Here is a 13,741-nt window from a genome sequence, read left to right on the forward strand (position 1 = left end):
TTCATCCAGTGAGAGCCAGAGACCTCCGCGAACTGGTGCCAAACATTCGAGGAACATATCCCATTTAAATTTGGCTACACCTACCCTCAAATGATGTACAAATGATCCAAACAGGTCTTCCAGAAAGCCGTCATGAGACAGAAGCTGCCCAGGAACGGGAGAAGTCCTTTAAGGGACAGAAGGTGCTTGGCCATGTTTAAATCAAGTATACTTTCTGCTCTTTCAGGATGGAGTCATAGAATTTTTATCATTGGAGCCTCTGATAGCCACTACATTGTAATAGCTACTTTCAGCTGCTGCATCAGTCAAAGGGGGCCACCAAATATTTGACTTCCAGTTGATACCCTTCCTTATGCAACCCCAAAGGGATATGTTTCTCCTCCTGGGATTTAACCAGGGATTGTTTGCTTGTCAGGCAAATGTGTAAATGTGTACATTATGTAATCCACATTTTCTTAATGAGGATTTAAAGTAATTATTGCCACTTTAAGCCACATCCACTGCCTGTTAAACAGAAAGCTGGAGGAAACTGCTTGTATGTGACAGTAATTTAACTCAAAAATTGAAAAGCAAGATTAGTGGTTCAATCAGGCAGAGGCTCATAATATTACTACTTAACTATTAAACCTTAAAGAAAGGAGATGATGGTACAAAGTTGTTTTTTTTGTTTTTTTTTTGTTTTTTGTTTTGGCCTTAGGACAGAGGCACATTAGTTGTTCTCACTGGTTTCCAGTCTTCACGCTAACCTAACCAGCAGCTGGTTCTGGGCTTTCTTCTAACAGACATGTCATATTTCTCTCAGCATTAAAAAAAACTAACAAGCCAATTTAAAAAAAGAATCTATTTCTCTAAAGGGGAGCAACTTACAATTTCAAATTTCTTCCTTGTTATTCTTACTGCTGAAACATGAAGTGTACAGAGTTGTATTGATACTTGGTGGGGAAATACCTTTGTTATTTAATAGTTTATCTAGATGTAATCCAATCACCAATCTTCATATTATTGCTGTTCCCTCAAAAATCTGAAAATGTGAGCTTCCGAGTATTTATTTTTTAAGCTTTTACTCATAATCTTCATATTTCATATCAAAACACTTCGTCGAGCAGATATATCCGCTTTGAGAGGAGCTCAGAAATTTAAATGACTGTCTTGTGATCTTTTGATGACATTCTCCATCATATAACTGATTTGAGTGTTTGCCATGCCGTCTGATTTACACTCACATATTAAAAACTATAACCTGGATGCTTCACTGGATAAATCATCTGTTTGCAAAAGCCTTTGCTCGTTTCACCAAGCCATTCGTTGTACCACAAATTTAAATAAACACGCAGGTTCCAAGCAGTAGCTCTTGTCTCATGTTTGTCTAAAGAGGACATCTGTGGGAGGTTTTTGAGATGATCTGCTGAGCTGTAACATGCAGGTAGAGCTAACCAACTACCATGCGCCTTCATTGCAGCGTGCAGTATGCAGATGTGACTACGTGCAACTATGCAGATGCAAGTGGCTGGAGGATCATTGATATTCTGTAGCACGTGTGAGAATCTAATCAGTCCATGTATGGGAGCGGAGAATTGTCAGCCACTGTGGCCTTGAACGTGAGGGCCCATCGGAGAGGAGCATTTATAGTAAAAAAAGTTCACTTGGTTTCGCACGTGGACTACGTGACCTATGGTCGTGGTTAAAAAGTAAAAACACCTCATCCCAGATCTTCTGGTCATTATCAGGTCTTAAATGAGGTTAATACACCCTCAGAACAAAAACACATGAAATATTACACTATGTCATTATGAATTTAACATAAGTTGAGCAAAAATACAGGTCCCATAAGTAAAATTTACCCATGCCTCCAAGAATAAATGCTTACATATACTATATTTCTCATGGTATGATTTTTGTCATGAATGTTGCCCCCCTGTTTTTCTCTGTAAAACATTAGACAGCTTCATTCATTTTTATACGAAAAATGGAAGGCACCGTACGATGACCATTTGAAAAACAAACAAAAAAATTATTCAAAACAAAAACAAATTATTCACAGTCACCACAGCAGGAACCTCTGCAGTATTTAATTTGGCAGATTTTTACGCCAGATGCCCTTCCAGATGCAACCCCCAGGGGATTTGTGTGTCCTCCCAGGAGGGGAGGCTTGTTAGGAAAATGTTTAAACTGCTACACCACAGAAAACAAATATTTAGCATACTGTTGTTTGCATATTGGTCAGCTTGTTTTGTGGCTTTAGCAGTTGTTTTGTTTCTCTCTTTCCTCCTTTATGAAAGGGATGATGAGGTGGTGCTTTTTCCTTAGTCGTCTGCGACCAGTTTCTGTAAAGTCGTTCCTCGATTTGTGGTCAACAAAAATCACGTAAATATAGAAAATCCTCCCTACAGTTCTCTATTGGAATTTGTTTAGATATAAATGTAGATACTCATTGATAGGCTAACTGGTAAAGTGCTTTAATTATTTTTTGAGTAAGTGTAAATGTACTTTTTTTTTTTTTTTTTACAATTAGTCCAAATTGATGACAGGTGACTCATTATTATTAATTAAAGTGAGGTTTTTATTCTCACATAAGTTTCATATTGTAAAAAATATATATATACCTGTGTGTGTATGTATGTATGTGTTGTGTGTGTATGTATATCTATCTATCTATCTATCTATCTATCTATCTATCTATCTATCTATCTATCTATATATATTACACATATGCTAACAGGTCACTTTATTAGGTACACCCGCTCAGCACTTTTAAACACACGTCTAATTAGCCAATCATATTGCAGCAATGCCATGCATTTAGGCAGGTGCACAACCTGCAAAAGTTCAAACTGGTCATCAGAAGGGAGACAGATTTAAATGACTTTGAATGTTGTTGGTGCCAGACAGGCTGGTCTGAGCATTTCGGAAACTACTGAAGTGATGGTACTTTCCCACACATGCATCTCTCAGGTTTACAGAAAATGGTCAGAAAAACAGAAAATGTCCAGTAGTGGTGAAAACACCTTGTTGATGCCAGAGATCAGAGGAGAATAGCTCGACTGCTTTGATCTTATTGGAAGGTAACAGTAACTCAAATAACCACTCATTACAACCAAGGTATGCAGGAGAGCATCTTTAAATGCAAAACAGGTCCAACTTAGAAGCAGATGGACTACAGCAGCAGAAGACCACACTGGGTGCCTCTTCTGTCACCAAACCAAAACTGGACAACAGAAAACTGGGGGGAAAAAAGAAGCTGTGACATTTGTAGTGTCAGAATTTAGTGTAAACAACACCTTGGATAGCTGCTGGTATGGTATCAAATATTTTCTTTGCACTTTGGGCCCCCTAATATCAGCTGAGCATTGTTTAAATGCCACGGCTTACCTGAGTATGGCTGCTGACCACATCCATCCTTATACGACCACACTGTACCCATTGTCTGATTGCTCAAATCATCTCAAACTGGTTCCCTAACATGACCGAGTACCTAAATCACCAGGTATCAGCCCAATAGAGAATCTTTGGGATGTGGTGGAACAGGAGATTCACATCATGGATGTGCAGCAGACAAATCTGCAGCGGCTGTTTGATGCCATCATGTCAAAATGAAGATTTTTTTAAACATTCTGCTTTTATCAGCTAATTTGGGTTCAAGCATATATCCCCAGTCTTCTGATTATTATAAGAATATGCCTAACAAGCTCACGCTTCTCTAACTTCCTTGTTTATTTTAAAACTTCCATTCTTCCGCCTGTGCCATGCAGACTCAAGTGACATCGTTTGAGGACATGCACCGGATTCCTTTTCTGCTTATGCAGCGTGAAGGGCACATGTAAGTTTTACTCTACCCCCAAAATGTGAAAAACAATTTACAAAAAGATCAAAAACTAAACTAAATGCAACATAAAATTAAACAACTTGACTTTTTTTTAAGGCCGAGATAAGATAAAGTGCCCAAAGTTGACAAAGCAGACAAAAGACAAAGGAGATCTTTGGCTGATCACAATAATGTAGATACATAAAGGCAAACAGACACTAACAAAGTGACTAAATAGAAAGAAGTAAACCAAACGGTAATGTGTAACCAAATAAAAAACATGAAAGTAAATCATTTGAATTCCCCCCATGATGTATCTTTAAGGAATTCACACATTCAGACAAAAAACTCAACAACAGTTGCAGAAATGCAGTCCCAGCATGCTTCACAGGCTGCCTAAAGCCTCTCGTCGCTGTGGCTGTCTCCACCCTCCGAGTTGGAGTAAGATCTCTCATCTGCTGAATCTCCAGTCCACACCTTTTGTTCCCCCTGCTTCTCCTGCTCCCCTTGTTCCCCCTGCTCCCATTGTTCCTCCTCCTCTTGCTTCAGTTTGTTGACATCCAAGTCCTCCTGTTTCTGTTCACCTGAGAGTGTCTTGTCTTCGCTCGATTCACACATCTGGACCTGCTTTTTGCTCCCTCTCCTCCCATTAAGACCGCTCCTGGCCAAACATCTCCGCACGGTGGATGGGTCCACCAGAGTGCCGCTGGTCACCGCCAGCTCTGAGGTGATGGCGCTACTGGACATGGTCCGATTCTCCAGGAAAGTCAGCTTAATGAGTCTTTCGTCCGCTTTACTTAGTTTCCTCGGTCGGCCGCTGCGTTTCTGATCTTCAACCGTACCCGTTTTTTTGTGCTTCTGCAGAAGAGCTTGGACAGCACGTTTGGAAACACCTGTCTGACGCGAGATTTCCGCCTGTGAGAGACCTTGCTGGCGCAGGCTCACCACCTTGTGTCTCGTTTCTATGCTCACTTTAGCCATGGTGTTTGATCTTTCTGATCCCAGCAGCCTCACCTTAACCAGGTAGACCAGACGACGGGAATCACAACCAAAACAGCAGGCGGAAGAGCGTCTTCTTCTGCGTCTTCTTCTTGATGCATACTTGAGGTTGGCACACATCTAATTGGTGCATTACCGCCACCAGCTGGTCCCGATAGCGTTCACCACTTAAAGACTTCAACAGCCAGGTTAACTTTTAGTTTCTTGAGGTTTTTGGACCACTTTGCGTCTCCTGTCTTCATATTTTTCATAGTATAATACAACATGTTTGGTGTTTTCCTGTTACGAATGACAGATGGGAATCTCTCCTGCTCCTCCCCAGAACCATTACCCTTTCATTTCGTCCTTTCATTGCTTTTGCCACCTTTTCAACATTTTCTGCATCACGATGCTCTTTATTCCTGTCAGCCTGAGTTTAACTAAAATATTTTTTTTTCTAAAAAAAGAACTTTATTCATGAACATCAGTGCAAACAAAAAGGCACTCATAATAGTTGTCTTGATTAACTATTATTAGTGTCTTTTTATTATAGTTATTCAAATAACCTATATACACAAGGTGGGGTGGCTGTGCTGGGAAATGAGAAAGAAAACACAAGATCATTTTAAAATTGTATATACATGAAGACAGGTAGGTAGGTAGGTAGATAGATAGATAGATAGATAGATAGATAGATAGATAGATATACTGTACACTATGTGAGTGTTTTGAGTGAATTTGAGTCAAGTTATTGGTCTTGCATCTTCAAGTACTATGAACATTTCTCCCATGTTCATTCATAATCTGTCAGTAATGTTTTCCTCTACTTTGATAAGAAACTCAGAAACAGTGACCATCACTCTAATTGATGCATCTGCATCAATGTGGACAAAACTGCAGTGCTGATGAATGTATGCCTGTACTGTATGTTTAAAATAAAATCCCCATCCTTACTCTTTCTTTTCCATTAATGTAAATTCTTCTGTGGCGACAGGAAGTATTTGTTGCTCTTTTGCCTGTAATGGCACGGTCTGACTAATGTTTAACTGGCCTATTTTAAGTTCTGTTGCTCTCTGAGACAAGCCAAAGCGCTTTGTTTTTTCTTTCCTTTTCCCATAAAGCTCTTACGAACGCCTCATGTTGGATGACCCTGTTCATGGCCCTGTAACTTTGCTCAGCAATTTAGTGTTAGCTGCTCCCTTCTGATTTCTAGTGGCATTCCACCCAGCTCTGCTCATTATGCTGCTATTGGGGTTGTTTTACACGCAGGTGCGCTGGGTGCAATTGTATGTTTGTATGTATCTGATGCTGAACCATACACTACAATACTCCATAATCTAATACTGGCCTGATAAATCTGCTGTATATGGTCCTCATAGAATTCCTGTCTGCTTAGTTATTTTCAATTAAACATATGATTACATTTAACACTCTTGCATTTCTTACTGTTTTTCTTCATTGTGTGTGACCCATGTAATCCTTTCATGAAACCACGACCAACTCTTGATTACTTACATTTTCCAGTGTAAAGCTTCCCATGACATGTATGTATTTATCCTTCTGTAGTTTTTTAAAGAAATGTATCTGTGTAATAATTTGTAATGCCTATTTTCCTCACTTTCACTAGTTGACCTTCTCTTCACATTGTGTCATATTGTATGTCATGGCACTTTGTTTGTTTACATTGCCTTTTCTAATTTCATGTTTTAAACATAAAGCTGGTTCAGTTGTACTTCTCCCTCTTCTAAGCCCACTTTCAATTTTATTATCTATATAGTACTTTAACCATTCATTTCATATATTCTCCATTGTTTTGCAGATTTGGATTTTTTAAGTTACTGGTCTGTAATTTCCTCGTTCTCTCTCATCTTTCCCTGGTTTTCACATTGTTACTACCACTGCTAACAGAGCCTCCCAGTCTCTGTTACACAGCTCTAATAAGATATTTCTAGATGTCTCACTAAGATTGGTTATTAGATTTTCTCTTAGTGCTGAATCTGCTTTAATACTGATTCTGTCCCAACTTCCATCATTTAGACATAAAACATTTTCCATATTTCCATTTCTTCCTCGTGTCTCTTGTGCAGGTGAAGTAATTTATTATATTTCAAATATTTATTTCAGTTATGTCACAAGTTAAACTAAACAGGACTCTCTGGCTGCATAGTACTATGCACTCGTAGACATGATATGAAAACTGTTTGACTCCACAGCTAGAAGGAGAGCCTCCATTACTCCTGGATGCCAGAGTCTAAGATGTGTGCTGTTGCAGTGTAATAAAGAAAAAGTATGCAGAAACCAAACAGGTGTGAAAATACTAATTTAATATGAAACAATAATATGGACTCAAAGTAAAATGAAATCTTCCTATCATGTTTGGCTTATCCACAATTATTCAAAATCAAAAGTTATTATCAAAGTTTACATCCTGAAATAATACTATGGTTAAATTTTAACTAACAAACTGCTCTTTGTCTAAAACAATAGTTACTTCTGAGTGGCATTCATTAATTCCAGTGAGAGCCTACTACATGGGTTGTAAAAACTGACTGACTAAAAACGTCTTCCTGTGTCTACCCCGGTCTTGAGACTGTGCAGGGAGACACAGCAAACCATACTGGTTGAGATGGAGTGCCTGTGCAGTCTGAATGGACTGCTTGTTTCACAGCGAGCCTGAACTGTACCTGCAATAAAACATTAAATTGCTGTCTACAAGTGTCCAGACATATTCAGGGGTGCTGCAGCACCAGGTGAACTCACCATGAACAGTGTGATTCTAAATTTAGGGTTTAATTGGTAGATTTTTGGATGCTTGCATTTATTGTCCCGGTTTCAATTTTAGCACATGCTGCAAAACAACTCAAAAATTCTAAAAATCATACAGTGACACATTTTTAGATCCTGCTCCCATTTTGTTTTGCTTTTTTCTAATCAGCGCATTTAAAAAGTGTGAGAGGAGCACAGAAAACAACGAAGCACATGAGCTGCTGTCTTCTCTTCTATATCCTGCAGTCTCACACATGGTCTGTCTTTCTGCCTTTACTGAGCTTTGTATTTTTACCGAGACAAGAGTGTCAAATAACTGAAGGTGATGGTGAAATACATATCTTGTTAAGGCCTTTAATCAGGTTAAACCCACCAATTTCAAGATCAGACTGCACATTACTGCTATCCCTGGGGAAACTGAATTGGTGCAGCAAATATAAAAGGGTCCACGGGGGGAAAGGTTAATCATTTTTACAGGATAACTGCAACATGGATTAAATGGATGTCCACCAATTTTCACAAAAAAATATGTCTATGTGACCTGGTGAATGCCTGCCTCTTTAAAATAAAAATAAACTTTTTAAATAGTCAGAACAAGGAGAACTTAACAACTTCTCAAACATCTCATATTTATTGCACTTTCTACTGAAGTGTAAAAATATATTTCAGATAATAATTTTTCTTTGAAACGAATACAAACACACGGCAGCTGAACATGTATGATAGTTTTGCGCTTTAAGTTTAACATGAACTGATCTATATAAATATATAACTCTGAGATTGTTGACATGCTTGTCTCAGGATAATGTGATCCTGATTTTGCAGACATGCAATCCCAAACCTATCAGGAAGCTCCAGCGTGCTTCACATGTCGCCTAATCTGTCTCCTCACAGTCTTGTGGCTCTCCAGCCTCTGTGTTAGAGTCAGAAATCTCAGCTTCTGAATCTTCAGTCCAGACCTCCTGCTCCCATTTATTGTCATCCCAGTTCTGCTGTTTCTGTTCACCTGAGAGTGTCTTGTCTTCGCTCGTTTCACACATCCGGACCTGCTTTTTGCTCCCTCTCCTCCCATTTAGACCGCTCCTGGCCAGACTCCTCCGCACAGTGGACGGGTGCACCAGAGTGCCGCTGGTCACCGCCAGCTCTGAGGTGATGGCGCTACTGGAGATCTTCCTATTTCGCTGCAAAGTCATCTTAATGAGTCTTTCGTCCGCTTTACTCAGCTTCCTCGGTCGGCCGCTGCGTTTCTGATCTTCAACCGTACCCGTTTCTTTGTGCTTCTGCAGAAGAGCTTGAACAGCACATCTGGAAACACCTGTCTGCCGCGAGATTTCTACCTGTGAGAGACCTTGCTGGTGCAGGCTCACCACCTTGTGTCTCGTTTCTATGCTCACTTTAGCCATGGTGTTTGATCTTTCTGATTCCAGCTGCCGCACCTCATCCAGGCAGGCAAGATGGGCGAATCACAACCACAACAGCAGGCGGAAGTGCTCCTTCCTCACGGTTTTCGTTGGCACTCCGACCTTCGTCGGAGATGCTAAAATGGCATAATGAGCTGATATTAAATTTCAAAGCTAATGTTCAGTCTTACTCACAAGTTATTGAATATTACCATATGAAAATGCACGTTAGCTCTTTATCATTGGCATTTATTTATGGTGGACGTCCTGGATTTCAGAGAGCTGCTGCAGAGATGAGATCACTGCAGGGCTGCATTCACATCCAGTGGAACCAAAGGGCAACAATGTGTTCCTGGGCCCCTGAGAAAACAGCAGCTACAATGATTTGAAAAGATTGGCTGATTACTGCACCCATCAATATTATTAATGAGAAATATTGATGAGCTGTCAATAAAATCAAGTGTTGATGAATTAAAGTAACCTGATTTATTATTGACCTAAACGGGGGGGGGGGGGGGGGGGGGGGGGGGTAATAGCCTGCTACCAGACAGAACTGTTTACTCTGGCATCAGATACCAGACAAACACAGGAGGACAGAAGAGGAAATCATTTCTGGGTTGTGTTGAAACATTGGTGATAATATTGAAAGAAAACCAGTGTGTTGAAGCATTATGCCTATATTGTATGTTTTTCGATATATAAATAAAATACTTTCTGTTGTAAATTTATGCAGAGGTACAAGTTAGCACATAAAAATTTACCAGAGAAAATTGGATAGACTCCCAATGTAAGCTGTCGGATTGCCTCAGTGCTCAGGTGAGCATATATGTGCACGAGTAACTGCCACCAGTTAGTGTCTGCTGTGATGCCTCTTTCTTTATAATATCCCAAAAAACACATTTAGGAGGGAAAATAAAATTACGTTACTGCAGGTCCCTGTGGACTCCAGTGAAACCTGAAGCACTGCTGTGAAGGTCAAAGTGTTCAGTTATTTTAAGATCCTCAAATGAAATTTAGACCATTGCAGCTCCCATAGTTACAAAGCAACCAACAAAACTTTTCAGCTCAGTACCAATGCTCTTTTTTCCACTGTCATATAGGTAGCACACGTTGGATATGCCTTCAATCACTGAAACTAATTGTTGTTGCTGATGACTAATTTTCTAGTTTGACCTGAAGTCCTGATCAAAATTACTGACTGACTTGGACAATGAACTGGCCACATTCCGAGCTTCATATTTTTCTCATTCTATGTCTCTCTTTGGCGTGCTGCTCTTTCAAAGAAGGTTTTTCACTCTGATGACCTGCACATGTTGCATGACATAGCGCAGGGTTGTCCATCTGTCTGTTTGTCTTTTGATTACATTCTTCCAGCTGTAATATTTGTGGAAAGATATGTTGACAATGTAGACAATTCAATCCTTGTTTTAAAACACATTAACATTAGGTGGGACCGCATGGACTTATATCTAAATATTAGTGCCATAAATACGATCTGTATCATTTGTAAATGTTTAGGATTACAAAGGCTACCTCATGTGTTATACAACAGCAGTGCAACACATTTGTGACAACATTTTATTCCATAAATAAACAAAGTTGTTCATGGCATGAACAGTATTTTACAAAATACAAGCACCTGGTGTGTGATTTTGTGAACAGTGAGTAGGTTTTCACCATAGAAACATTTAAAGGGCTGACAAACATATTTCACAATCTTTAAATACAGTTTGTTCCAACATAAAGTGTGCCTCTATTTCCTCTCTGTTACATCAGTGAAACACATATGCTTGCTTTTAATCTTTTGTTTGGAAAGCTATGAATAGATTTTATTTACTTTAGATTGGTGAAATCAACTCAAGGAATGTTTCTATATATGGCAGTATGCAAAACACTATACAGCTGAATCCAATCTGGCTGAAAAGACTGGCTCATTCAGGTACCACTAAATGGGATGAACATTTTATTTCTCAAAGTAAAAAGATTTATCCAAACAGCTTGATGATCCACACCAGTTGTTTAGTCTCTCCAGATGCTGTTATCCAACAGCATGTTGTTCTCACTCTCTCGCCTTTGTTGGCTGCTTTTTACTACACACTATATCTTTTTATGTGCCAAATAACATACAGCATGCGTTGCCTTCACCCTTTGAAACGGTTGCTAAAATTCAGAGAGGCAGCATATCCAGGCGCGCAGACTTTGCACGGTTTGCCCTGCAGGAGTTTCCCATTTTTAGTAATGCGCTACCTTCACTTGGACTCGGGGGGATTTTTTAAGCTTAGATACAAAGTGCTGACCAGCGTCGCTTCCTCGTGCACTGAGTCCTTTCCGCCTGAATGCCTCCTGCACAGGAGCGACACCAGCCTCTTGGGAACCTGACCGCTGAACAAAAGGTAAATGCAGGGATTCGCGCAGCTGTTCAGGCTGGCAAGCAACATCAGGATGGTGAAAGTAGCAGCTGGAATTAAAAGAGGAGGGCAAAGTGTCACGTGTCTGCCAAGCAATCTCATCTGCCACCTAGAGATTAGTAATTTGTGTTTGTGCGTAAATATGCTCAGGTTCTGTGTAATTAGAAAACGTAAAAGACCAAATGAACTACATTGATTATGACGATCACACAGCAAATATACGCAATACTTACTTTCTTTAGGCGCCTGCTTGTCCCACGCGGACCACAGCTGGACAGTGAAAAACGGAGCCCAGCAGACAATATAAGCGAGTACTATGACCACCGTCATCTTCAGTGTTTTCACTCTAGCCTTCGACATGCCAGCCACACCGCTGGCTCTGGATGGCAAACCCACCGTTCCTTTCTGCTGAGTCTTTTGGTAGATGTTGATCTGGATGACTCGGCAGATGCGGACTTGGCAAACAACAACTGTGATAACGGGTAAAACAAAAATGACCAGCGTGGTCCAGGTGATGTAAGTCTGCAGCCCCCATGGCTGGATAAATGTAGCCCAGCAATCAAACACACCCGGTGTAACCTCCACCTGTGAGAAAATGAAGACCTGAGGCAAGCTGCCCAGCAGAGAAATCCCCCACGCAACGCACACGGGGACATTTAGTCTCGTGCGCGTCCGCTGAAACTTTACCATCGGGTTGCAGATAGCCTGGTACCTGTCAACTGTCATCACCACGATCATGTAGGTCGATGAAAACATGCCGAGAACTTGCAAATATTTCACAAGTCGGCACACCAAGTCCGGTCCGACGAACCTGTCTGTGATGTCCCACAAAAGCTGCGGACACACCTGGAAGAAAGTGACCACCAGGTCCGCCAGGCACAGGTGGAACACGAAGACGCGCATTCTGGACATCTGTTTGCGCTGTTTCCACAGGACGAGCAGCAGGCTGGTGTTGAGGACGGCGGCGCTCACGAAGACGACACTGAGCAGCGCGATCTCCACCTTGGCCAGGCTCTCATCTCTTGGCACATCCTGTGCCTCCACAAAGTCACTGTCATTCATTGTGATTGAAGACCTTCGATGTTGACGAAAAGTATCTGAAATGAAGGAAAAATTGAATATTTTCATTTTATGCAAACAAACAAAAGTCAAAACGTAATTTCCCATGATAAAATATTGTTGAAAAGAAGATTCTGTTCCATAGAAGTAACTGCAATGTGGCTTATTTCTGTATACCTGCTTAAACCTCAAATAATATTGAAGGCGAATGGAAGCTTTACTCCTGCAGTCGAGTTCAGCTTGCGAATGCTGTCTGGTGTTAATCTGGAAGGTTTCTACTGTGCCTCAGTATTTTATGTCAGAATGAAACTGGGTGGAGCTCATATTCATTGAATCTGATTAGCATTTCTTACACATAAAAAAAGCCATGGGTTAATCCTGATAATTAAGTATAAAGCATATGGGAGATTAGTGCTGGCGGACTGTTGTTTAGGCTAAAGAAGAGATATCATGTGATTTTTATTGCATTTTTACTTTCAATATGTTAAAAATGATTTTTTGATATTTAATATCAAGTATAATAGTATAGGATAGTATATATAGTACTATTTAGCCTACTTGATTTTGACCGATTTATCTCTTCTCCACAGATCCTTTACTCAGCAATTGTAAATACTTTAGGCCTATATGCATTTGTATTATCAAATATAAATAGACCAATTAAAGAATCTGTTATTATATCTTTTTATTTATTATTGTATAACCTGAAACTTTGGTTCGCATGCATAGTCTTAACAGATCTGGTCTAGTAAAAGTGGTTAGAACGTAAAATATAGAGTTCTAACCACACACACACACACACACACACACACACACACACACACACACACACACACACACACACACACACACACACACACACAACAACAACAACAACAACAACAACAACAACAACAACAACAACAACAACAACAATCTTTATTTATAGAGCACATTTAAAAGCCAACATCAGAATCATATAAGTGTGGAATTATGTTCACAGGTAAAAACCACTAATAAGAGTAAACTATAGCACATAGCTATAGCAAAGTAAAGCTGTACCATCAAACACAGTGATAGAGAACATAGACAACGCAAGACAACGCAAGACAAACAGAAAAATTAATAGAATAACTCACTGCAAACAAGGCCAGGATTTAACTGGTAGAAAAAGCAAGTTCAAACAGATATGTTTTAAGCCGTGATTTAAAAGATTGAATAGAATCAGACGCCCGGATGCCAATCGGGAGATTGTTCCACAGCTCAGGTGCAGCTAGAGCAAACGCTCGATCACCTCTAGACTTCAAACGAGATCTGGGCTGAACCAACAATAACTGTGAGGATGATCT

The 13,741-nt window shown here is 40.1% G+C and overlaps 1 protein-coding gene across 2 annotated transcripts; it reads right to left on the minus strand.

Moving 5' to 3' along the window:
• Positions 1-10,548: 10,548 nt before the first annotated feature.
• On the minus strand, positions 10,549-12,665 carry LOC146574341 (vasopressin V2 receptor-like). Of its 2 annotated transcripts, XM_085273938.1 has the most exons (3): positions 12,591-12,665; positions 11,588-12,451; positions 10,549-11,404 (listed from the first exon to the last, which is right to left on the minus strand). In XM_085273938.1, the coding sequence occupies exons 2-3, from the start codon at positions 12,414-12,416 to the stop codon at positions 11,196-11,198; spliced, it is 1,038 nt and encodes a 345-aa protein (XP_085130064.1). In that variant the 5' UTR covers positions 12,417-12,451; positions 12,591-12,665; the 3' UTR covers positions 10,549-11,195. The 2 variants fall into 2 exon arrangements, with proteins under 2 accessions (XP_085130064.1, XP_085130065.1); XM_085273939.1 differs by lacking the exon at positions 12,591-12,665 and having other exon boundaries at positions 11,588-12,475.
• Positions 12,666-13,741: the final 1,076 nt, after the last annotated feature.

Source organism: Mchenga conophoros, linkage group LG5 (assembly GCF_057382185.1).
Source record: "Mchenga conophoros isolate Kocher_MC1m ecotype Shallow Benthic linkage group LG5, M_conophoros_male_GT1.1, whole genome shotgun sequence".
In the NCBI taxonomy this organism is placed as follows: Eukaryota; Metazoa; Chordata; class Actinopteri; order Cichliformes; family Cichlidae; genus Mchenga; species Mchenga conophoros.

Coding starts and splice junctions, on each gene's coding strand:
- LOC146574341 (XM_085273938.1), bottom strand. CDS start 12,416: ATGAATGACAGTGACTTTGTGGAGGCACAGGATGTGCCAAGAGATGAG. Junction 11,405..11,587: donor CAAGCAGGCGCCTAAAGAAA/GTAAGTATTGCG, acceptor TTTTAATTCCAG/CTGCTACTTTCACCATCCTG.